Here is a 22,445-nt window from a genome sequence, read left to right as displayed (position 1 = left end):
GTAAAGTTTAGTACATCTTTCAGTGATCTATGTGTCGGTCCTTGGATAAAGGCCTCCCATTCAAGGTATAGGTGCTGTCCAAAAACCTATCACATGGTATTATATTTAGAAAAGCAGATCAAAGAACCTGTGCTGGCAGCCCTTCTGTGTGCTCTTATTGTTGGTCTTACACAGCCACCGTAGTGGCAAGCAGCATTGTTGTTACAGCTTCCCAGGCTACATCCTAGGTGAGCTCTTTTCTAGCCTTCTCTTACTTTCTTTCCTCGACAGTGGTCTCCCCCAAAGTTTCCTCATGATTTCCCGGTATCCTGGGGTCTCTCTCAAAATAGAACTTTATGCCTCAAGATCTGTTGTTTTTTTTTTTTATTTTCCAAGGTTTTGTCCTCTCATACTCAAATATAATTTGTCTTAAAAATCCTGTCTAAAAAATCCTTAAAAATGCTTTTGTGTTGCTTTTGGGCAGCTAGGGGCACCATGGATAGAGTGCAAGGCCTTGAGTCAGAATGACTCATCTTCCTGAATTCAAATCTGGCCTCATACACATACCAGCTGTGTGACCCTGGGCAAGTCACTTAGTCCTGTTTTCCTCAGTTTCCTCATCTGTAAAATGAGCTGAAGAAGGAAATGGCAAACAACTCCAGTATCTTTGGGTAGAAAACCCCAAATGGGATCACAAAGAGTCAGACACAACTGAAAACAACTGAACAACAACAAATTCATGTTGCTTGCACAGGGTCATATTTCGCAATGTTAATTATAGGTGCTAGAAGTCCTAGTTATGACCCTGTTATTTCAGAGTAACATAGTCAAACTTGCGCTTTGGGAATATCATTTTGGCAGGATAGTGTGACAGTAAAGTGAGGGGGAAACCTGGAAGCAGGAAAACAATGAAGAGGCATAGCGATTGTCCACGAGTAAGAGGATGAAGACCTAAACTAGAGAAGTAAGCTGTATGAGAGGAGAGAAGAGAATGGTAGAATTGACAAGACTCAGCAACTGATTACATGTGGGGGAAGGGTGTCGAAGGAGGCTCATACATTGTGGACTTGAGTGAGTAGAAGCATGGTGTGCCCTCAGGAGAAATAGGAAAGTCTGAAGGGGTGTAGCTATGTCAATGGAGTCCAAGTTATTACAGAGCCTTCCAAGCTACAATGTCTCAGTATGAGCCTCATGAGAGAGTTTTTTATCAGAGGAAGACTCTTCCTAATTTTGGTGAGATGTATCATCAGAAGGCTGACCACAGACTGCGTCACGTTTACCGTGTGATGTCCTGACCATAGCAATTCACAAAGACTGTTGATGTGAAGGCAAACTGAAGGTAAAGGAGCCATAATGACAAATTTTTGAAGTATTAAAATACTGAAATATTATGCATTTAGCACTGAGGTAGGTCATATATGTAAAAATTTAAAGATTTTTTTGAATCTATTTAAATTTTCCCTCTGTATCATTAGTGGCCTGGTGTTGCGGTCTACAACTTGTGGCCTCCTGCTGGTGAGACTGAGGCTGGTGGATTACTTGAGTTCAGGAGATCTGTGCTATAGTAGGGCTAAAGCTGATGGGGTGTCTTCATTAAGTCTGGCACCAACATGGTAAGCCCTGGGAGAAGAGGGCCATCAGGCTGCCTGAGGGCCAAACTGGCTCAGGTTGGAAAAACCAAGCGGGTTAAAAGTGCTATGCCAAATAATATTATTGAGGTCTAGGGATGCTAGGAACCCCGAAATTCAAGGACAAACAATACCGGTTCTGCCTCAAATGAACTCAACCCAAGCCTTCTTTCAGCCAAAGACAAGGTTTATTAGAACACTGGTCTGGATGGGTGAGATTTTAAGAATTGGGGTTACTGGCCAGATTCTGAGCAATTTAATGGGGGACAAGATGGACCTAATATACAGAAAGACTGTGGGAAGGATCTAGGAGTGGCCAACTAGTCAGGGGTGCCTGGGGTTGAGGTTTAGAATGTTGAAGTTTTAGGGGTGCTCAGGACCCAAAAATACCAACATGGTGGGTCCTGCTGAATTTGACCCAAGCCTTCTTACAGTCAAAGAAAAACAAAGTTTATTAAAAATTTGCCATATTGGGTAGAGTCTTAAGAAATCTCACCATTTTGTGATGCTTGTATTGACAAACAGGCCAGAGCAATCTTAGCCAGGTTGAGTCTGAGCTAGATTGAATCTGAGCACCTTCATGTAGGCAAGATGAGAATTATATTCAGGAAGATTGTGGGAGGGATCTAGAGTGGTCAGGTAGTCTGGGGTGATGACAAGAGGGGTCCAGGGAGGATCCTGAGGAGGAGTCTAAGCAGGATCTTGATGGGGCTGGAGTGACCAGAGGTCAGGCACTGGGAACCAAGAGAATGGGATTGATAGATCAAAGGTGAGAAGCAGCCTAAGGCAATCCAGAGATAACAGAGATTTGGGCATATCTATAATGAAAGGCTTATGGCCTCAAGCCAATGCCAGATCAAGTGGGAAGATTCAAGGAGAGTTCAAGGGGGTTCACAGAGCCTATACCTCATTAACTGGGAGGTAATAGAGAAGGACCAGGAAGGGCCGGGTGTCCCAGGCTAATGCCAGGGACCTGGGCCATGTGGAAGGAGTGTAGATAGAATCAAAGAGAAGCAATCTAGGTTGGGGCCAGGTGCAGACAAAGATGGAGAATTAGAGATTGGGGCAGGGTCAAAACCACTAAGCAAGGACAGTTGAAAGGATTATACTGAGATGAGCTTCAGGGAACTCCAGGGCTATGTGGGAGAGTTCAGGAGAGGTTGGGGGGGGGAAGGGGAGAGGGTTTCCAGGGCCTATACCCCATCATTATAGGGACTGGGCACATGAGTGACCACTGTACTTCCAGCTAGATGAGATAGGAAGACCTATTTTTAAAAAATTATTCATGATTATTCTTCAAAAGTTATAAATATTATATAAAATTGTACTTTTGTTTATACTAAAAGTACCCCTATTTAAGCTTAAAATGGTGGCTTTGTTGTAATATTCCAAAATTTGGAGAACAAATGCATATATGCCCTCTCTATACTCTTCATGTCTCAATAAATTACACAACTGAAAAACCAAGGACCTCCAAGCAAGGTGGGAATGAGGTACAGAGAGCTATGGTTAAACAACACAGATCAGAGAAAAATGTCATAGCTATTGTCTACCCATCTGTCTTTGTCCCTAAAGAGGCTTGAACCAATGAGATAGATAAATGATTTCTGAAAGGGAAATAAGGGTGGATCTATATGATTAAGGGGTCAGACATGGATGGAGACGATGATGTGAGGTTAAGGGATGAGGACACCTCATTCTCACAGTTTTGTTTATCCAGAGTCTGAGGAGGCCACTCCCCAAGAAGTCAAGTTCCATGCCTATCAAGCACTTGAACATGGAAGTGTGGAAAATCAAAGGAGGTTAACTTATTATGATAAGTGCCTCTGCTCTGAGACAACCTCCCCCTCCCTCCCTCCCCCCCCACCCCCGCCGCCCCAACCATGGGCAGAGAGGACCATTGAGAGGCAAGCTCTGAGACACATGTAATCAAGTCTGGATCGGATCACCACCCAATTCAACGGGTGGGCCTCCCCCACTGCAGATAGGGTGGTACAGAATAAGGTTAGCCTTATCCGGGGCCTAGACCCAGGACCCCATTGTGAGAATATGAAATGTAACCCCTTGATCTTGACCATCACCAATGTGGATGCTAAACTTCCCCTATGGACTGGGGGTGGATGTCATAGAGAAGATCCCAGTGGGAAGGTTTGGGGTAACAGTTAGAGAAATAAGGAGAGACGTATAGCCAACGTCACCCCTAGCCTAAATATGGCCAGCACTGGGGGTAAAGTAAAGCTCAGCCCTGACTCAACTAACCCTGCAGTAGTACTGAAGATCATTGAAGTAAAATATCTGAAGCAAACTATGGAGATAGAGAGAGGATATGGGGATAACAATGCTCAAATGGAATGGGTAAAATATACTGTTAAAAGCCTGAACAAAAGCAACTGTTATGCTTATGCTACAGGCAGACCCACTACACAAATGATACCCTTTCCTTTGGGAATGAGAGAACATGAGGCTGAGTTCAAATGTATGGTATGGCTATTTCAGAATAGCACACCAAGAGAAATGTGTAGTATGTTGTCCTACCTATTTCCTCCTGTGAAGAGGGAAAACACTAAGGCCATCCCTACCTTTCTTCCTGGATCACGAAATCACTCTGCTTGCCTCTCAAGAAAGGGGGAGAGTTTCCAGAATCTAGGAAGTTTGATGTCATGTACCCAGGTATGGAATGTCACAACGGACAGTACTGGCAATTTCTCTCAAATGAATATTTGACGAGCAGACCTTTGGTGGTTTGGTGGAGGGAAAAGCCTCAGACTGGTCTTGCCTGGGAATTGGGCAGGAACTTGTGCCTTAGTCCAGTTGGCTATCCCATTCACCCTAGCATTAGTAGCCCAAATCCAGGATGAGCCCCTTGGGGAATCTAGTAGAAGGAAGAGAGATCTAGTCAATGCTCTGCATGGGTCATTTGATGAAAGGATATATTTAGACAGTATAGGAGTCTCAAGAGGAGTGCCAGATGAGTTCAAGGCCAGGAACCAGGTAGCTTCGGGATTTGAGTTCTTCCTGTTTTGGTGGGTCACTATTAACAAGAATGTAGACTGCATAAATTACATATATTATAACCAGCAGAGATTCACAAACTATATTTGGAATGCAGTAAAAGGGATAGCAGGGCAGTTAAATGACACTAGCAGGATGGCCTGGGAAAAGAGGACGGTCTTGGATATGATAGTAGCTGAGAAGGGAGGGGTTTGCAAAATGATAGGGGGTAGCTGTTGTACTTTTATCCCCAATAATATGGCTCCCAAAAGAACAATAAACAAGGCTCTACAGGGTCTCATGGCACTCTCAGAGGAACTAGCTCAGAATTCAGGTATTAACAACCCTATCACAGGATGGTTGGAGTCTTGGTTTGGCAAACGGAAGGGTATGGCAGTGTCTATCATAACCTCTCCGACTGTAGCAGCAAGTGTTCTGAGGATTGGTACAAAAGTTAATTGAAATGGCTTTGATGAAACAAATGCCTGTTCAATATAAACAGAATAACCTGTACCTCTTAAAAGATGATGATCATAAAAAAGCTTTAGCAATGTTTGAAAAGATGTGTGAAAACAATAGCTTAAAGGAAAAAGGGGAGGAACTATAAGGAATAAGGAAGAGGTATTGTGTCTCTTTGCAGTAGAACACCTGGTCTTGCAGCCTTGCCTTAAAAATTAAAAGCTTTCCTGGCTTTTACATCCAGTGTTGTCTTTCTTAACGAGCACATTTTCACAAGAGCATCCTGGAAGAAGAGGGCCACCAGTGGCTGGCTACCTACAGGCTCACCAGATATCAAGCCTTGCTCTTAGATACCCCGACCTGATTCTTCGGGTGTGCTACACACTCCTGAACACCCAAAGCAGTGTGGTACACAGAACAAGTGGTTAGGAGATCTAGGTACAAAATAGTCAGTCTCTACCACACCATGGAGGCCAAATCCCGTTCCCCTGAGTTATGCCAGGGAAATTGTCCTTTCTCTGTACTCCTATACTGCCTGTTTGGTCCTTGTTTTCTTAACCTCCTTGCCAGGTTTGTCTCCTCCAGACTCTAAGCCATCAACTTCCAGATGACTGCTCAGGCTATGTACCCTTTGAACAGGAGCCATCAGAGCCAGGGACAGGTCTACACCCCTTTCCAGCAAGAAGCAGTTTCAGAAACCAAGACCTTCTCCCCTTACCCCAAAAGAATTTGGGTTCCATTTGTTTGAGGGGGGAATGATAGGGCATAAGTTATTGATACTGATGAGATATAGACTCTGGGAAACTCCTTGAGCTCTCTCTGAAATCTTCCCACTTGATCTGGCTTTTCATGCCCAAATAGTCTAGCCTAGCCCTCCGTAGTCTGATTACTCCTTGATCCTATCAAAATATCTATACCCAAATCTGTTACCCTAGCTCTCCATTGTCTGTCATCCGTAGGTAGCCTTCAGCTATTTCTCACCCTTATTCTCATTCCTGGAGTCTGACCTCACCCCGGTCCCCCCAGTCCTCCCAGTCCCATCAAAATCCTCCCTAAAACCCCTCCTCCCATCACTCCAGACTGCTTGGACAACCCTAGATTCCTCCCACAATCCGTTTGTATATAAGTTTCATCTTGCCTCCGTGAAGGTGCTCAGATTAAATCTAGCTCAGCTCAGATTCAATATGGTCAACTGGTATTAGCATCACAAATGCTCAGGCTCCCTAACAGTGTACCCAATATGGCAAATCGACTCGGTGTGTTGGTATTTTGGGGTCTTGAGCACCCCTAAACCTCAACATATGGTTCCCTGACATCAACAGGATAACCTCATGCTTTTCCCAAGTAAGGCAGAGTGCTATAGTGGATAACATGCTGGACTTGAAATCAGGAAGACTTGAGTTAGAATTCTGACTCAGACATTACAACCCTGGACAAGTCAGTTAACATCTCTGAGCCTCAGCTTTCTCACCTGTAAAATGGAATTAATAAAAGTACTTAGCTTAGTGTTGTGAGATTAAAATGAGATAATATATGTAAATAACTTTGCAATCTCTGAAGCATATTTAAATGGAGATCCACGCTCCCAATCAGAAGGACATAAGAAGGAGAAGACAGGAGAGGCTAGGTGGGTGGTGGTGGGGGTGGTGGGCATGGTGGTGGTAGTTGTGGACAAGGGTATCCTAATACCTGGGCCCATGTGGTCTATCATGTAAATTGCAAGAATAGTTAAATCCAACTCTATGCCTTCTTAGGGTAAACTCCCTTTTCCATATCCCTCAGCAGCAGCTTCACATTGGTGTTCAGGGTCTCTGTCTTGACACCACAAGGTTATATTCTGTTTTGCAGCTATGCTCCAACTGGAGCCTCTTGCCATAGATCCAGGCTGCAGTAGCCTAGGAGATGTCAGTAGTGCCAGTTTTTTCTGTTACAAGGACATACTGGGAACAATGGCACATTTCAGAGGCTCAGGGTCAACCGTAGAAATTCTGGTGACTCAAGATAAGTAGGCAGCTTTCTATGCTGAGGGTAATACAGTGGCAAGTTTCTGTGGCCTAGGAGAGGAATCCAGAGGCCAAAGTTTTATTCGTTCAAAAGACACACTTCATTAGGTCAATATGATTCAATGTAGAATGTAGTGGTAGTGTCTGGAGTCCAGGCGGTTTAAAAATGACTTCACAAAATATTTTTAGCATTGGAGGGGATTTGATCAGTCATTTTAGGATCATAGGATCATAGATTTAGGACTAGGAGAAACCTCAGAGGCCATCTAGTCCAACCAGCCTTCATTTCACAGATAAGGAAACTGAGGCCCAGGAAGGTTGTGACTTGCCCAAAGTCACGCAGGCTGTAGGCATCTGAATGAGGATTTGAATCCAGATCCTTTGATGCTATAGCCAGTACTCTTCCCTTTGTCTTGTACCCCAAAGTAACCCCTATTGCCTGAGGTTTGAGGAGAGGGGTGTTGATTGTTGAATATGTCAACAGAAAGGCTAGGCTTCTGAATCTAAGTGTGTTTGGTGGTTTTGGAGAAATCTCCTGAGGTGGTTCTTTCAGAGAGACACAGACAACATCAGGCTCTTGCCACGAAAATGATAAGGAGATGGTAGTGGTGAGGCTGGGGGCAAGCATAAGTTCCTATCACCCAATGAAGTCATCAGAAGCAGGCTTCAATTACTCTCTCTTTCAAAAAAAATGGAGCAAGATTTTGTTGATCTCATGATACCTTGGGTTTCTGGGCCCCTACAGATTCTGCCCAGAAGACTCTGGGGAAATGTATAGATGTCTAGTACTTAATATACAGGAGGCAGTGTCCTGGACACAGGATTCTTGGACAAAAATGGGGAGCTTAGAGTCCAAGGGAGGAACCTAAAATTCAGGTAACTGAGGAGTGGCCTTCCCAGGCAAAGTCCTAAGAGATGATATGTTCCTGTGTTTCAAAGGCTAGATTGAATGGAATAAACAAATGCAACAAGTATCTAAGGATACAATGACCCAGAAGGAGTAAATCCAATATTCAGATGACAGAAAAGGGATTGAGGTTTGGGTTTGAGGTAGGAGAACCATTAGAGCATGGAGAGTGTTAAAGGCAGGTTAGTCCTAGAGGGATTAGGAACAACTGAAGTTTCTCTTTAGGATTTTAACTATATGATATTCAGCTTCATCCACAAGATAGCTTGTTCAGCATTTAAGTCTCAAAAAAAAAATCAGGATTTCCCTAAGGATCTGGAGAATCATGGTTTCTCTCAGTTACCTAGTATCATGGAATTTTAGAATTGACAAGGATCTTAGCAATCTGGAATCTGGCATCTTTTCTGTCCTTTGCGTAGTTGATAATGTAGCATGTATGATGTTAGACATCTTTGATCTAACAAGATGGAGAAGTATCTTGAGGTTTTTCCAGCCCCCATTTTCCTTAGTAATATTAAAATTACTAAATTGTAGCTTAAGGCTGTGTTTTCAGTTTCTCCCACATTGGGTAATATGGTAGGCGTGAGGATGGCTATCAGTGACCCATTAACTAAGATGGGTGGTGTGTGTGTGTTTACTACGTATTCTCAGGTTCACTATTCCTTGAAATGTCACAGATATCCTATAACTGCTTGCAGTTTCTAGTTGTTTGGGATTGCCCCTTCCCTACTTGGCTCTTGTGAGTGCAGGAATGATCCTTAATGAGTCATGCATTGGAGGTGTCAATTATCAGAGGAGAGAAGGGAGCATATTGGAGTGGGGTTTCCAACGTGAAATCAATAGACCTTGGCAAAAAATTGGATATCAGCAGTGGGAGATAGTGAGGAATCCAGAATGACATCTAGGTTGTAAGGCTGGGGGCTTGGGAGAATGGTGGTGCCCTTGACAGTAATATGTAATTTTTTGGGGGGTGGGGCAGGTTAGAGTTCTGTTTTGGATATGTTAAGTTTAAAATTTCTGCTGGATATCCAGTTTGAGATATATGAAAGGCAGTTTAGAACTCTCCTACTTGGAGATGTGGTAAGCCTCCAGCAAAGAATGCACAAACCTTCCAGACTCTCCCACTTGAATGCACAAACCTTCCAGACTCTCCCTTTTGGAGAAGTGATAAGCCTTGAACAAAGTATAATTAACATTCTTGAGGTTAAATATTTGGGGAAACTGCCATTCTGGGGGCCTAGCCAGCTCCCAAGAATGATATCTCATGCGACGTCATTGTGAGGATTGGTTCCCCTCTCAATGGGAACATCCTGAGTAATCGGCAGTAAGTTTTCTTTGTTGAGGGCCTTATTTAAGTCTCCCCATTGGTGAGCTGTATTGAGATCTCACCCATGGAGCAGACGCTTTGCCTGGGACTTTCCCATTCTGGACCCTGATTGATCTGTGTACCCTGAGATCCCCCAGCTTTGAAGGATCAGGTGCTGGTGCTCCTCGAATTGGTGATGTATTAATGTATTGCTTTCTGTGTTTTTGTTGCTTTTGCTGTGATCAGCTGTGTTATTAGGAACTGTAATTATTCCTGTTGTAAATCCAATGTAATATTCCCTCTGTCTTTTAATAAAAGTATTATTCCATTGGGAGTGTGTCATATTGCAGGTGCAAATCCAAACCTAACAGCTTAATTGCACAGGAGTTTAGCTATAAAGGATAGCATAGTTAGCTGGGATAGAAGAATCAGGTGAGGGTTTTTTGAGAATGGGGATGTTTGTAGATAGAGGGAGCCATTGAAGATAAGTGAAAGAATGAGGATAATGTCAGGGGCAATCTGTTGGAGGAAATGAAATGGAATGATATCTCTTGAGTAGACTGACCTCTTCATGTGAGATGAGGGAAAGAGATAATGCCAGAATGTACCTGGGTGATATGAAATGAGGAAGAAGGGAGAAGAAGAGCTCATGATGGATGGTCTCACTTTTTTCTGTAAAATATGAAGATATTTAGCTGAGAGGATAGAGGAAGAGGGAATGATGGGTGGTTCGAGGAAGTGTGAAAAGGTTTGGAAGAGCAGCAATGGAGAGTGGGATTGCTGTTGTTTGTCCTTCATTCTCGAAGAAGACCATGACATCAGGAAGGTGATGCCATGACTTGCAAGTAAATTGGATTTAAGTGAGGGAGGACTGTGCAAAGTCACCAGCCTCACTTTCTCTGGATCTAAAGGCAAGATATAGATGAGGACAATTGGAGATGGTCCCCAGAGAGTGGGATAGTGAATTGATAAAAGGAGGTATAGGATTGCCTAGAAGCAGTGAGAGCTGAGTTGAGGTTGAGTAAGATTTGTAGTGGACCCAGTCAGAATGGTTATGTGATTTTCTTCACCTTTGTTCAATCAGCATAGTTGCCTTTGTTCAAGGCAGAGGATGGTGGGACTCATCCAAGACCAAGAGGCTTGGCAGAGCACAACTGGCAATTTGATAAGGTGGCCAGGGACTCAAGAGAAGAAGACAGTGTAGCACTGAACTAGCTCTTAACCAAAGGGTTAAGATGGAGAAAAGAGGAGAGAGTGGCTAGCGCAGGGCCGAACTGAAGAGATGAGGGATTGGAGGTTATGTAGTAGACAAAGAGCAGGGTCTGATTTGGGAAGCCATTGGGAAGTGGAAAGTCAATGAATTATGGTCAGATGAAGGGATTTTTACGATTCTTTAACACAAGCATGGTGCATTTGTGGGTGATAGCAATCTGCTAGCATGATAGCAATCATTTTATTCAGCAATAGAATTAGCCCACTAATTTTCTCTTGAGGGAGGACTCTCCTAATTTGCCCCCAAATTACCTGACATGCTGTCCCTATTACTCTACCTCCCAAAAAGGGAAGTAGCTAAGGCCTTTCCATAGCCTATAATGTTGCCCCTAAGGCTTTTTTAAAAAACCTATATAAGTGTTTAAGCTTATCCCCAGGTGCTATTTTTAAACTTTGCCTCCAGATCTGTTGACCATCAGTCAAAGTGGCCAATGGGGGAAGAATTACTGTCTTAGGAGGATCTTAGGACCTCAGTACCTCAGGGTTGAGGAATTCCTGAACATCCTCAAGGAGCATATATTCTATCAGGGGAAACAGTAGATACATATCTAAGTGTTGTTGTGTTTGACCATGACACCAGGGAAATGATGACATGATTTGCAGTTGATTTGAGTGACAGAGGGCTGTGCAAGGTCACCAGCCTCACTTTCTCCTCCAGAGCCATCTGGGTCCAGTGGCCTGATATTCACTAGGATGACTGGAGATGGCCCAGGTTGCACTGGGAGACCCTGGCCCTTTCAGGCTAAGGTCTTTTCAGGTTCTCACTTTGAGTGAGGTAGCACCCGGTTCAGTGAATAGGCCTCTTTAAGAAGTTAATCAAGGGACGACACCTTAATCAAAATTAAAAAAAAAGAAAGAAAAAGAAAAAAGCACTCCAGAAGCACCTTCCAAAACTCTGAGGGGGCAGCCCTTCAAAGAACAATTAGCCAGTTCAGGAACCTCTGTTGGTCCACACTAATATAACCATAGCTCACAACTCCCCAGCAGCGTGTTTACCTTTCATAGTAAGCCAGAGAACATGAAGCTCAAACAAAGGCATTTAATGAAATGTCGTCTTAAGAAAAGTAACAACAAAACATTTCCCTTATAAATCTAGGGTTCCGTCTAGGTACATCTAGCATCAATAGGAAGAATGGGCACACATAGAGAACACAAGTAGAAAGGCAGGATGAGGTCAGAGTTGGGAGAGCTGGTTCATCAAATGTGAAAGAATTCACTTAGACCTTCTCCATAGCCATTGGGAGCTTTATTGACACAGAAGCAGCATGCCTGAGATTTAGCAAGGAGCTAAACAAAGGCACTGATGTAGGGAAAGGACCAGACTTATATAGACAAAAAGCTAGACAGCCTGTAGGATGATTTTAGGGTTTCTTATGGGGGTTGGAGATTTAGGGACAGGATAAGTGTTACGGGATAAGGACAATAATTGACACAAGATAAGGGAGATCAGAAATTTTAGGACCCAGGGTGGGACAGGAGACAAGGAATTCCATGGTCCGGGCACCTTTAGGGAAACTTTTAGGAGAGAAACTCATCCCTTAGGGCACCTTTGTTCATCCACATCAGGCACACATGTAAGGACCTCATGTGGCCAAAGCTGTCCCACGGAAAAGTAATCTAGGCAAACACGTGGATAGGCAGCTCATGTTGTAGGGGTTCTGCTGTCTTTGGTCTGATCACTCTGACATTGTTCTCCTCATAGTCTTTGCTGGATGGTTTTGTTCCCTGATGGTCTAATCATTCTCAGGTAGATATCACTTTATTGTTGTTGTATGTCCTTTTTTCTCAAAGAGGACCGTGACATCGGGAAGGTGATGCCATGACTATTAAGTAAATTGGATTTAAGTGAGAGAGGGCTGTGCAAAGTCACCAACCTCACCCTCACCTCCGGAGCCATCTGGGTTCAGTGGCAAGATATGATTTGGATGACTGGAGATGGTCCTGGATGCATGGGAGACCTTGACCTTTTTAAGTTAAAGTCTTTCCCAGGTCTCAGTTTGACTGAGGCAACATTCATTCAGTGATTAAGGGTAGGTAAGAAATGAGGCAAAGAATAACTTCTTTTACCTAGTTAAAAAAAAAAAATCAATGTGGCAGGGGAAGACTCTCAGGGTTTTGGCCAATACAGAAACAATTGCTATTTACACCCACTCTGAGCCGTAAGGACCCAACCACCTTATGGAGGCTGCTTGACGATGTACTGTATCCAGCTTCTGATTGATAACATTCTCAGCTAGGGTGCTGCTGTAATAATGCCTAGCATTCATATAGCATTTTAAAAGTTTTGTAAACCACTTTACATCTATCATCTTAATGCTCATAACTTATATTCTCATTTCACAGATAAAGAGACTGAGACTCAGAGGGGCTAACTTCTTTAGGGTCACAGAACTAGTAAAGTATTGGAAGCAAGATTCAAACTTTGTTCTTCCTGATTCCAAGCATTCTATTTACTGTACCACCTAGGTGTCTCCAAAGAACGTGCTATGTTCTTTTTACAAGCTTCTCCCCCTGCGCCTCCCACCCCCCCCCCCCCCCCCCCCCCCCCGGCTTAGGGGAAAAGCTACAGCCACCCTGGCTCTAGGATCAGTTTTGTTCCTTCAAAGTATCAGCTTTGAGGCTTCAGTTCTTTTCTATCCAGCCCCAGATTCCAAGCTCTTTAGAACAACAAGCAAGCTAATGTCCTCCAGATCTCAGTCTTTTCTCTTCATGACTCTTCCTAGTAAGGGGGTCAAAAAAATCTCCTTTGAGTTTAGGGTAGCTGTTTGAAACATTTCTCAAATTTTTATTTCTGTAGACTAGGCTATCTAAACTCAGGAAAGATTATTTGCCTGATAGTCACCAAATAGCCTAAGGTTTGGGAGAATGAAAAGTTTGAAAGTTACGAGTTTCTCTTAATCAGGTGATTAAGGAGAAATGTAGGAGAAAATGTAGGCGAAATGTAGGAGAAAAAAAATGTAAGAATAAAAAAAGAAAAAGAGGCCCCAGGGGCAACGCATTGTCTCTATTCCGCCCCACCCTACATAACAGGTTTCCTGGATCATTCATAAGCAGATGTCCTTGTCCTAGTCCAAAGAAACTTTGCCCCACACTGTTAAATAGAAATTCAAGGTGGGGGGAGGCACCAACTCCCGGAGGAGAACTGGAAAGACTTCCAGTAGAAGGTGGCATTTGAACTGAACTTGGAAAGAAGCTTGGGGTTGTCAGAGAAGGAAAAGGTAAGGAGGGAGTGAATTTGAGAAAAGGGGCACAACTTGTGTAAAGGGGAAGGAAAGGATGCTGGACATGGAAAGACCTTGGTGAGGAATATGGGCGGTAAATATAACTAGGGAAATTGGCATACCTAGAAGGAATGGGGAACCATGGATAGGAATAAAGGTCACAAGTCACAAAAGAAAAGTTTTTAATGTGCTTATTCTTAAGGGAGTGAACGTTGGTAGTAGCCTTAGGGGTTTAGGCTGAAATTTGAAGACTTCCTGATTGGGTGTTATATGAGACACTGAATTCTCGAGTTAGAAATTATCACTTATTTTAAAGAGCAGCAAAGACCCTTGTTTGCGATTGATCAGAAGCCTAAACTAGAAGACCCTCTTGAGGTATCCAGAGTAATGCAAACTTCCTAAATTTGAGCCTTTTCTTCATTTAAGAAATAACATTTTCCTTCACAATCAAATTAACTTTAGTAGATTACTTCTGTCCCAGGACTGTTGCTGATTTGAAAGAAATTAAGATGATTATCATCATTGTTATTGCTGCGTTTTTTTTGTAGGAGAATAAAAAACACTGAAGCAGGTGTAATTTAAGCTATTTCTTTCATTCTTAAGAGAACAGCACATGTAGAACAGAATGTAGTGACATCTGGTTATTGTGCACATGATGGGGCTATCTACAGTACATTAAAACTGGACTTTTATCTTTTGACAGTCATGTGTAATTGCTTTGTTTTGCTTTTTTTTTTTTAATACTTTCAGATTGCCCAATCGCTGTAGGGCCTCAGTCCTCCACAGATCTTCACCAGCTGATACCACTGATCTGCCTGGTAGAGCTCTCTGTTAGCCAACTGTGGGAAAGAGGAGCAGCTATTGACTGCTCTCAAAACAAGCAGAATAATGGCGCAATCCACGCTGGATTTAGAAATAGAAGACTCTGTGAAAAGAAGCACTCTTAAGAGATATCAGATACTCTCGGGGGTAAGTAGCACCAACAGTGTAAAGGTTTTATGGTGATTCTTTGCCACGATGATGAATTGCATGTATGTGATTTGTTATGGGTATTAGCATATTTGTTCACTTTATTTGAACATTTGAAAATATTTATGCCCTTGCACTTCCATCATTTCCTATTCATGTTCCGGATTGAATCCTACCTCATGGCCAAATCCTCTGGGCTTCTTTCTCCTCCAAATGAAAAACAATTAAGCAAAATATTAGTCTGGTACATTGGAAAGACCACTGGCTCTGGCATCAGAGGATCCGCGTTCAAGTCTCTTCTGCTACTTTCTACCTCTGAGACCTTGGGTGAATCAGTGAATTTCCCTGGGCTTCGGTTCTCTAGTCTGTAAAAGGAGAGGAATTGGACTAAGAGGCCTCTGACATGTCTTCTTCCAGCACTAGATTTATGATCTAATATAGCAGCTTCATTCATATAGCACATTGTGTAGACATAGCTCCCTATCTCTCTGTCTTCAGGGAAGAGCTGTGCTTTATTATTGCTCTCATCTCCAGGACAGTTTTTGGTTTCTCTTTTTACTCAGAGTTCAACTTACTTTTTGGGATGTTATGTTACTTTTTTCTCTGCCATTATTCTTCATTTACTTATCTGAAAAATGCCCCAGTATTACTCTTTGCAACAACTGAAATGTATATTAGTTCTTTTAGCAACATTTTACAAATAGGTTTCAAAAAGGTGGGTTAGGATCAGATTCCAATGTAACTATGTCTAGACAGAGGTTCCAAAAAGCTTGAAAAGAGTGTTTTCTTTAACCTAGCCTCCCTGGCAAAGAACATAGTTGAGTCAGTTTTCAAATGCCAGGGATGTTTCAAAGAATAAACTGAAAAGAACTACAGACCTGCTTATTTTATGATTAACCAAAGAGCTCAGAAATTCTTGCTTTAGAGTCCAGAATGTAAATCATGATGCAAAGTCTTGGTGACTCATTCACTGGACGTTTGGGAGGCAAAGTGCTTTAAAAGTCTGCTTTCGAGACTTTCCCCTTAGAAGTAAACACCCCTTCTAGCCTTTCTGCAGAATCTATGGCAAGACCCATAAGGCTCCATTTAAAATTGGTCTTTTTTTTTTTATTTTGGAGGGGTGAAGGCAGGGCAATTGGTGTTAAGTGACTTGCCCAAGGTCACACAGCTAGTAAAATTGTTCTTATATGTCATCTGTGTAGAAAAAAATTTAATCACATTAGATTAGATAGATTCCTAACTGGTGGGTGGGCAATCCCTATCTTGATGTCACCTTTTTGAAACATGGGAATTCTATTATATTTCCCTGGCTATATCTCACTCCCTTCCCTTATTCTCCCAGTGAAGTATAATTTATTGCTGTCCAGCTAAATTCAGTCTCTTTGATGATGGCACAGTCTCTGGGAACCCCCTTTAACCTGGAGTACAGTCTCTGGGAGCCCCCTTGAACTGTCCTTGAATCTTCCAACTAGATCTGGCCTTTTGCTAAGGCCATAAGCCTTACATTATCATTAGGCCCAAATCTCTACCTAGCCTCGCCCTTTATTGTCCAGCTACTTCCCACCCTTGATACTATCAGTATCCATGCCTTCAGCTACTTCCAACCCTTAATTTCATTCTCTTGGTTCCTGGACTCTGACCTCATCTGGTCCTCCTTAGACTCCTCCTCAGGACCCTCCCTAAAGCCCTCCTCTAGTCACACCAAACCACGCCTCAATCCCTCCTACATGTATGTAATCTCCATCTTGCCTCCATGAAGGTGCTCAGGTTCAATCTAGCTCAGCTGAGATTCGATCTACCTCAGCTTAGATTGAGTCTGGCCCGCTTGTGAAAACAGGCATCACAAAGGGTGGGATTTCTTAAGACAACCCATTATGGTGAATCCCTAATAAACTTTGTCTTTTCCTTGGCTGAGAAGGCTTGAGTTGAATTCTTTCGGCAGGACCCAGCGTGTTGGTACTTGGGGGTGTCGAGCACCCCTAGAAACGTATGGTTTCCCCTTACAATCATCATTTTTCTTTAAAACTCTTCATCTTGGGGCTTGTTCCCAAACTCTCCTTTAGCTCACCTGAAAATTTGGCAGCAGCTCTGCCACCTGAGGCACCTGTCATTGCTTCTCTTTTTCTAAGACAGGGTCTAATAATAGGATCCAAATATTTCTTTCTCAAAGGAGATAAAAAATAATGTCATTTTCTTCTGCCTAGCAGCCTTTTCTGAAATTGTTGAAAGCAGCCCTCTTATTTTTTTATCCTCAAAGGGAATAATCGCAATTCCTCAAGGCTATCAATTTTTCATTCCATTTATTATTTTCCTCTGAAACTTCTCCAGTTCTTCCAGCTTCTTAAATGTATAAGCCTCAAAACCCTGGGCTCTTATTCAGCTTGTGGTCTCAATATTATTCCTATTCTATGTTCCGTTTGTTTTGATGTCTATTAAAAGCTATGTTATAAATATTCTGTTTCAATATCTCCTGAGGGTACTCAGCTAATTATCACTTTTCACTATAGTTCCCTCCTGGACTGAGAAATAAATGTAGAGTGTGGTTAGGGTCCCTCGGAAATCTACTGCAAATTCCCAAGTATTTGTTCCCCATGAAAGTGCTGACTCGTTCCACAGCCGTCCCTTCTAACAAGTCTCTGACATCATGGTGTTCTGTCTTAGTGCATCCATTTGGAATCTGCACTTACTGTAGAGAATTAGAAATCCCATGAATGTGTTACCAGTTCAAATGGGATCATAGGATTATTGATTTAGAATTGGAAGGAGCCTTAGAGTCCAAAATTTTCATTTTATAGGTAAGGAGATAAGACACAGAAAGATTAAGTGACTTGTCCAGGGTCACACAGCTAGTGTCTGAAGTAAGGTTTGAACCCAGATCTTACTTACTACTTACTTGAAGTCCAGTGTTCTAAGTACGATACCATGCTGCCTCTTTATTATGTAAAGCACTTTGATCATATAATTAGATTACAGATTTACAGCTCAAAGAGACCCTAGAGGTCATCTAACCCAAACCCCTGTTTTGTAGATCAGGAAACTGAGACTCAGAGAGATTAAGTGATTTATTTACCTAAGATCACAGCTGGTAATAAGTGGCAATTTGGATTTGAAACCAAGTCTGTTCTCTAGCTCCAAATCCGACATTATGATCACACTTCTCCTCCTATTAATCTTGATACATGAGAGCTGTCTCCTACTCTTCTCTCTTCTCTTCCTTCTGTTCCTTCTCTTCCCTCCTTCTCCTTTTCAATATCATTCTCCACTCAATTTTGTAATGGTTCCAAGAAAGCCTAGTATTCTAGGTGGCCCTAGTATTTCCAGGGAGCCAATTAGAGTATATATCAGGGCCAGAATGGGATAAATCTTCTTTCCTTTTGAGATTGCCCATATCTTTGGGACTAGATCATAGAATTAATTTTTTTTAAAGTTTCTTTTGTTTTTTGAGGGGGGAAGGTAAGGCAATTGGGGTTAAGTGACTTGCCCAAGGTCACACAGCTAGTAAAGGTATCAAGTGTCTGAGGCCAAATTGGAACTCAGGTCCTCCTGACTCCAGGGCTGGTGCTCTACTCATTGGGCCACCTAGCTGCCCCTTAAAGTTTCTTTTTTTATTATAACCATAACAAACATTAACATTTCAATAAACAAAGAAGAGAAAAGAAATTGTTAACTTCTGTTATATGCCTTTTTTGGGTACATATTAAACTTAATATATAGTAATAAAAGTTTTCTATGTCCCCTCTGAACTTCTGCCTTCTTCTTTGTATTTCTTTTAATGTTTCACCAATGATCTTTTCTTTTTTTAATATCACTTTCAGTACTCAGTGATTTCCTCCAGTCACATACATATCTCTTGTAACCAATAAGTATAGTTAAGCAAAACTAAACAGCATTAGATTGTGTAATTTTATGTTAAGAGATCATTTACGATAATCTCCTCACTTTACAAACGAAGAAACGGAGAACTATAGAGGTTAAGCAACTTGTCCAAGATTCATTCATTTAATAAACATTCATTAAGTGCCTGCTCTCTGCCAGGCACTGTGCTAAGCTCTGGATTCTACAACTGTTTAGTGATAGAACAGAAACTGAAAACTAGCTCACCTAGAACTGTAGTCCACAGTTCTTCCCATTACACTGCTCTGCCCTGTAGCTGATCCTTTTCTCGGAGGAGCTGCGGGTCAAGTTGGGTACATGCCGAATTGACTAGAGTTCTTAGTTCTTGGAAACCCTGTAATTGAATTAGACGATACTGTATAGTTTCTTTGTCCCTTACTTTTTAGCTTCCTTGAAAGACATTAGGTATGTTAGGCGTAGTATTTTAAAAATACTTCTAATGTTATATTTGAGATAGAGGGTGTTCAGAAGCTTTGAAGTTAAGGCCTGGGCAAGTTACATCTTCTCAATTCTTCAAGCAACTCTCTCCAGGTGACTTTCTAAGGGGTTCATATACTTTTTGTTTTGAAAACTGTAATTTGATATAATTGGATTCCTTTGTAATCCTATATATTTTATTGCATGAATTTTAAAAATTTACCTGCGAAGGGTGAAACAGTAAGGCAATAAACACAACATCAATAATAATCATGAATATCCCTATGTAGTTCTGTATCACAAAGTATGAGAGACTCTCCATAAAGAAGGTAAAAGAAGTATAACATTTATTCAGCCACCAGAGAACCGTATCCCATAACCAAATGTTCAGCTGCCACAGCCGGTCAGCCCACTTTATCATAACAGAAAGAAACTTAAAACACCATATCACAGCCTAGAAACTCACCATCCCAAAACCTCTCTGACCCCCTGCTGGGGTCTCCCCCAAAACAAAATCACAGTACAGCTAAGTTAGTCTGTTCACTTCTAACAATCATGAGGCCAGTCATTAGCAGCCATTACATCTCTCTCTCTCTCTCTCTCTCTCTCTCTCTCTCTTTCACTCTCACACACACACTCTCAGTCACCATTTTCTGTGACAGCTCCTCCCACCACATGTAACTTAGGCTTCCTGTGATGTAAACAGGTCACATGGCCTATTAATGGGTGGGAAAGATCTTCAAAACAAAATTGCTAATACAAAAAGGGGTCCATAGGCCTCAGCAGAATGCCAAAAGGGTCTATGATACACACACAAAAAAAGATTAAAAACCCCTACGGTGATCATGCATTTTGCATGGTTTTACTCACCACTAACTACTAAATTATGTGGTATGTAGCTCACCTAATGAGTGGGTCCTGCTCAATCCAAGCCTAGCTCACTTTGTACATATCAGGTGACTTTGACAAACATAAATATACATCCAATAGAACGTGTAAGAGGTCTCTCTTTTATCCATGACCCACTCCTGCCCCATAGTTTCATATGATCTTTTTCTTAGGATATGCATTGTCTAAAGGCAGAGAAATTGTCTAAAGGCAGACTTCAGGCTGAGAGGTTTTAAAGTTTCTTCCCCAATCCCAACTCATCTCCCCTTCTTTTATTCTTTGTGTTACTATCCTGTCAAAGGCATTTCTTCATACTGTGATCTTAAGGTCCAACTCTGTGGCGTAAATTGGTGAGTATTTCTTATCTATATGATTCTTGAGATTGAGATTTAGTGAGCAAGCAGTTCTCAGAAACTTGACAAGATATTGTTTATCTACTATCTCGGTTCAAACTGCTTATTATTGAAAACCCATCCTTCTCTCCCAACATCTACCTTCTTAGGTTCTTAAAAACCCCTGGTTCTCCTAATATACAATATTAATATGTTGTTTTAATATTTGTTTTAGGTCCGAGATTGCTCTTCAATGCTTGAGTGTGCAATTATTTTTTTTTTGGTTGTTATTTTATTTACATTGTCATAGGTATTGTGTATATTATTTTCCTGATTCTGTTACCTTCACTTTGCATCAATTTATATAAGTCTTTTCATGCTTCTCTGTATGTATCATGTTCATTGTTTCTTATAGTATGGTAATATTCTATTACATTAATGTGCCACAGTTTGTTGATCCATTCCCCTATAAATGAGTATCTACTCTTTTTTCTGGTACTTTCCATAGAAAGTACTGCTAAAATAGTTTGGTCTACATGGGGCTTTTCTTTTCAGCACTGATCATTTTGGGGTTCATACCTACCAATACAATTTCTAGGTCAAAAGGTAAAGCCATTTTAGTGACTTTCTTTGCATAATTCCAAATTGCTTTTTAGAGCAATTATGCCAATTCATACTCTGCCAACAATACAATATTCTTGTCTTCCCACAACCCTTCCACGATGATGCCTATTCCCATCTTTTGTTATTTGCTAATTTTCTGGTTGTGAAAGATTGCTTTATAATGTTATATTTTGTACTTCTGTCATAATATGAAATCTATATTTCTGCTTTTCTCTTGTTAATGTTAAATCTAATTTCAAATATCTTCCACGGACAATCATATATGTGAATATGTATTGTTCTTGTTCAGTTGTCCTGTTTGACTCTTTGTGACCCCACTTCGAGTTTTCTTGGCAGAGATAGCAATGGTTTTCTCCAGCTCATTTTACAGATGAGGAACTGAGGCAAACAGGGTTAAGTGACTTGCCCAGGGTCACCCAGCTTGTCTGAGGCCAGATTTGAACTCAGAGAGACTCATCTTCCTGACTTCAGTCCTGATACTCTATCCGTTGTGCCACCTAGCTACCCTGTAAAAATGTATTAACTGTAGTAATTAAAGATTCACTAACTACTCCTGGTATGGAATTAATTGAATATAGGAAGGAAATTAAACACATAATTTTTTTAATGGTAGTAGAAGCAGGAGTTCTTTAAACTGTTCAAGAAAAAGGAAAGGATTAAGATATTTGGAAAAAAGATAAAATCTAGATTCAGAGCATGGGTCCATCCTTTGAACTGTCTATGCCTCAGTTATCTTATCTGTAAAAGAAGAGTAATAAAATTTGTAGTATCTATCTCTCAATGTTTTTTGTGCTCAAATAAGATAATGTTTACAAAGCACTTTATAAACCTTAAGTTGCTATGCAAATGTCAATTTTTTTTAATGATTGTAGATTTTTATGATTGGTTCAAGGTAGTTCCCTGACCCAATGGATAAACTTTCAGGGCTGTTAAGCCTTGGTTTGGACTCTCACAATAATTCATCCTAAGTGACTGAAACCAAGGGACATAGCAAGGAATATGTCCCTATTCTCTATAGGAAGGTATAATAAAATTCTGATAAAAAATTCACCTCCCTATTAACTCATCAAGTTGATCATATCCCTTGATCAAACCTCTATAGTACAGACCTGTCATTTCAGTATTATTTTTAAAATTTAACAACTAAAATAGAAAAAATATATCAAACAGTCTAGTAATGAATGCAAGAAGGTTATTGTGTTCCATCACATAAGATACAGATTGATTGTAGATATTTCACATTATTTTAAATTTAGCATATTATAAATGTGAGGCATTTTCATTTTCAAATGACAAAACTTTGCTAAAATAGGAAAGATCCAGCTATTTCCAGGATCCAAGTGGGGACCTCCCAGGAAACTCCCTTTAGCAAAGCGGATTGCAACCTGTCTATGAATTAGTAGGTATGTCCAAAGGAGTTGTCTGAAGCAAGTAGTAGTTGAGTGACTTGCCTGGGTCACACTGCTAATAAGTATTTGAAGAAGGATTTGAGCCCAGGTCTTCCTGACCCCAAGACCAGTGCCGTAGTCATTATGCCATGCAGTTTCTATTTTGA

General features: G+C 41.3%; 1 protein-coding gene across 2 annotated transcripts in view; it reads left to right on the top strand.

The window, feature by feature from the left end:
• The window catches only part of ENPP3 (ectonucleotide pyrophosphatase/phosphodiesterase 3), a 144,226-nt gene that overhangs the window by 3,907 nt on the left and 117,874 nt on the right, over nucleotides 1-22,445 (top strand). The window contains exons 1-2 of one of the 2 annotated variants that reach the window (XM_036768023.1): nucleotides 13,712-13,763; nucleotides 14,517-14,735. In XM_036768023.1, coding sequence (XP_036623918.1) covers nucleotides 14,655-14,735 — 81 coding nt within the window. In that variant the 5' untranslated portion in view covers nucleotides 13,712-13,763; nucleotides 14,517-14,654. Of the gene's footprint in view, nucleotides 1-13,711; nucleotides 13,764-14,516; nucleotides 14,736-22,445 lie in introns of those variants that run through there. The other variant, XM_036768022.1, reaches the window with a different exon arrangement.

Source organism: Trichosurus vulpecula, chromosome 7 (assembly GCF_011100635.1).
Source record: "Trichosurus vulpecula isolate mTriVul1 chromosome 7, mTriVul1.pri, whole genome shotgun sequence".
Taxonomy (NCBI): domain Eukaryota; kingdom Metazoa; phylum Chordata; class Mammalia; order Diprotodontia; family Phalangeridae; genus Trichosurus; species Trichosurus vulpecula.
This window is presented reverse-complemented; position numbering and strand designations above follow the sequence as displayed.